This window comes from Triticum urartu, chromosome 7A, assembly GCF_056163025.1.
Source record: "Triticum urartu cultivar PI428250 chromosome 7A, HENAU_Tu73, whole genome shotgun sequence".
In the NCBI taxonomy this organism is placed as follows: domain Eukaryota; kingdom Viridiplantae; phylum Streptophyta; class Magnoliopsida; order Poales; family Poaceae; genus Triticum; species Triticum urartu.
The window spans coordinates 635,995,962-635,998,798 of NC_141879.1; the positions used below are offsets into that span (position 1 = coordinate 635,995,962).

A 2,837-nucleotide genomic window follows, 5' to 3' on the forward strand; every position below is an offset into this window, starting at 1 on the left:
GCTATATGTACAAAGAAGTGTACCCAACCAGGCCAGTCAGGGGCTCACCAGTGGGCCCTGTTGACTGGGTCAATAGCCCAGTCAGCAAAGGCTAACTAGTGAGCCAGCTACCCAATGAGTAGGCTGACTGGGTCACCCTTATCCACTAAAACAGTGGAGGGACCCACATGTTAGTGTCTAGGGCTAATCCCTCTTTTTAAATATAAACTTTGATTAATTAGGGGGGCAGGACCCACCTGTCAGTGACACATTAAATTAAATTAATTAATTTAATTAGCAGTTTAGTTGATTAGTTAGCAGGGCCTACGTGTCAGTGACTGTGGGCTGCCCAGTCAGCATTGTTAACTGGGTCAACGCAATCAACGGGGCCATGGGACCCACTAGTTGTGACCCAGGGTAGGCCCAGCGGTCGGCCACGTCAGCGGCTCCGGAGCTTCACCGCTGGCGACCGAAAATGTGGCAGAGGGCACTGGAGGCGATTGGGATTCGGTTGTGGTGGACTAAATCGAGCGCGGTTGGGCTCGTTCGAACGAGGGCTCAAGGCCAATTCCATTGGTGGCAGTAGCGTGGTTGGAGATGGTCGAAGTCGATGGCGGCGATGAGCTAGGGTGGCGGCCAAAGCACGGGGTGGACGGGGCCGATGCTAGGGAGCACGGCAAGCGACGTTGGGGGCAGCATAGGCCTCCTGGAAGCGTGCTGAGCACGACGCGGGGCTCGGACGCGAATTGCGCGTGCGGTGGCCACGACGGTGAAGCAAAGCAACGGCTGCGAGCTCACGGTAAGGCGGGGAAGGAGCTAGGGGCACGAGGAATGAAGCGAAAGGGGCGAGGGGGAGCGTGTGCTCACTGTGAATCGGTAGGGGAGGGCAGCAGGCTCGGGGAGGATCAACGGCGCCGGAGTTTGCCGGAGTTTTCCGGATCAACGTCGCCGGACCTGCGTACCTTTGTATTGATAGAAGAAGAGTACATGCATGGGGTTACAACGCATACAAGGCCATGTACGCACTAGGCATGGTGTACAAGCGAAGGAGCACAAGAGAAGGGGGTATGCTCAGCCCCGCTACAGAACTAGAGACTAAGCGCCGGGGATGATGTGTTGCAGTCCGATGGCGCCTGCCTTGGCCCATAGGCGTGCCTCATCCTTGATGGTCTCAGAGGTGAAGGTGATCGATGGTGTTGCTCCTTCGAAAATGCAGGCGTTGCGGTGCATCCAAATCCACCAAGCAGAAAGGATGATGAGGGAGGATAGACCCTTGCACATAGAAGCGGGCGCGAGGTCGACAGAGGATTGCCACAATAGCTGGAATGGTGTGTCAGGGGAGGGGAGGTCGATGGGCACACGTGCCCAACCGAGGATCTCGTGCCAAACTTGTCGCGAGAAGGAACATCCGGCAAGGAGATGGTGCATGGTCTCCTCCTCTTGGTCGCAGAGGGCGCATGCATCGTCATGTGGCAGCCCACAGCGTGCAAGGCGCTCCGCGGTCCGGCAGCGGTCTTGCATGGCCAGCCATAAGAAAAACTTCATGCGGAGAGGGGCCCAGGTTCCCAAGTGAGCCGCCAGAAAGGATCTTCACAAACTCCAATGAAAAGAGCCTTGTAGCAGGAACTTGCAGAGTATGTAGTGGAAGAAGTCCAACGCCAACGTAGCGTGTCCGGCTCACTTGTGAGATCATTGTGCTGTACCAGGCACCAAAGCTCGATGTACTGCACCATGGCCGTCGGCCCAAGCGCGCCTCTGATGTCCCGCACCCAAGAGCGCTGGTGCAGGCCGTCACGCACACAACGATCCTTCCGAATGTGCCTGGGGACAAGAGCGAGTGGAGAGATCTCGGCCACGGACCTGCCATCGATCCAGTGGACGGTCCAAAATCTGCAAGCATCTCTAGCAACGAGCTGCCAAGTCGTGGAGGCTCTGAAAATTGCACTCGCATCCGCGTCATGGGGGATATGGAGGTGGCTCCAGGGGCAAAAAGCATCGGTACGTTGCAGCCAAAGCCAACGAACACGGAGAGAAATTCCCGTATGTTGAATATCACGGATACCTAGGCCACCGAGAGAGATGGGCCGTCAGACACGCTGCCAGTTGAGAAGGCACTGGCCACCGTTGGCCTTGTCGGATCCTGCCGATAGAAATCCTGGGATGATCCGGTTCACCTTCTTGATGGCAGTGCCGTTGAAGGCAATGGTGGTGAGGAAGTGCGTGGGGATGGCAGTGAGAACATGGCGCACAAGGGAAAGGCGGTCTCCCTTGGAAAGCATGGATGCCCGCCATGTGGAGAGCTTGCGTCCATGCTTGTCGATGATCGGTTGCAAGCTCGTGGAAGAAGCCTTGCGAACGGAGAGGGGCAGCCCAAGGTAGGTGATAGGGAAGTGAGCGACGGGGCACTACATCTCCGCGGCGATCGCAACAATGTGGTCGTCAGAGCATTGGATCGGAGTGGCCGAACACTTGTTGAAGTTGGTTTGCAGCCCAGAAGCGAGGCCAAAGACATGAAGGAGCCTGCGAACCGTGGCGAGGTCGTGGGAGTCTAGGTGGCAGAAAATGACCACATCGTCCGCATAAAGGGATATGCTCGAAGCCGCATGACGGGTGGTCAGACGATATAAGAGCCCGAGATCCACTGCACGAAGCAAGATGGAGTTCAACACATCGATGACCAGGGTGAAGAGCATTGGAGAGACCGGGTCTCCCTGTCGAAGGCCGGGATCGTGTTCGATCGGAGGCCCTGGGTGGCCATTGATGAGAACTCTCGTCGAGGCCGTGGAAAGGAGCATGGAGATCCACTCGCTCCAACATGGGCCAAACCCAAGGTGCTGCAGCAGTTGGAGAAGAAAGGG

At 57.0% G+C, this 2,837-nt stretch overlaps 1 protein-coding gene across 1 annotated transcript; it reads right to left on the reverse strand.

The window, feature by feature from the left end:
• Window positions 1-1,074: 1,074 nt before the first annotated feature.
• On the reverse strand, window positions 1,075-1,500 carry LOC147960919 (uncharacterized). The gene has a single exon (XM_087533585.1). It carries the CDS (start codon window positions 1,498-1,500, stop codon window positions 1,075-1,077), a length of 426 nt encoding a protein of 141 aa, XP_087389711.1.
• Between the last annotated feature and the right edge of the window lie 1,337 nt (window positions 1,501-2,837).

What these genes read in the sequence shown, in the direction of transcription:
- LOC147960919 (XM_087533585.1), bottom strand. Translation starts at nt 1,500, where the DNA reads ATGCAAGACCGCTGCCGGACCGCGGAGCGCCTTGCACGCTGTGGGCTG.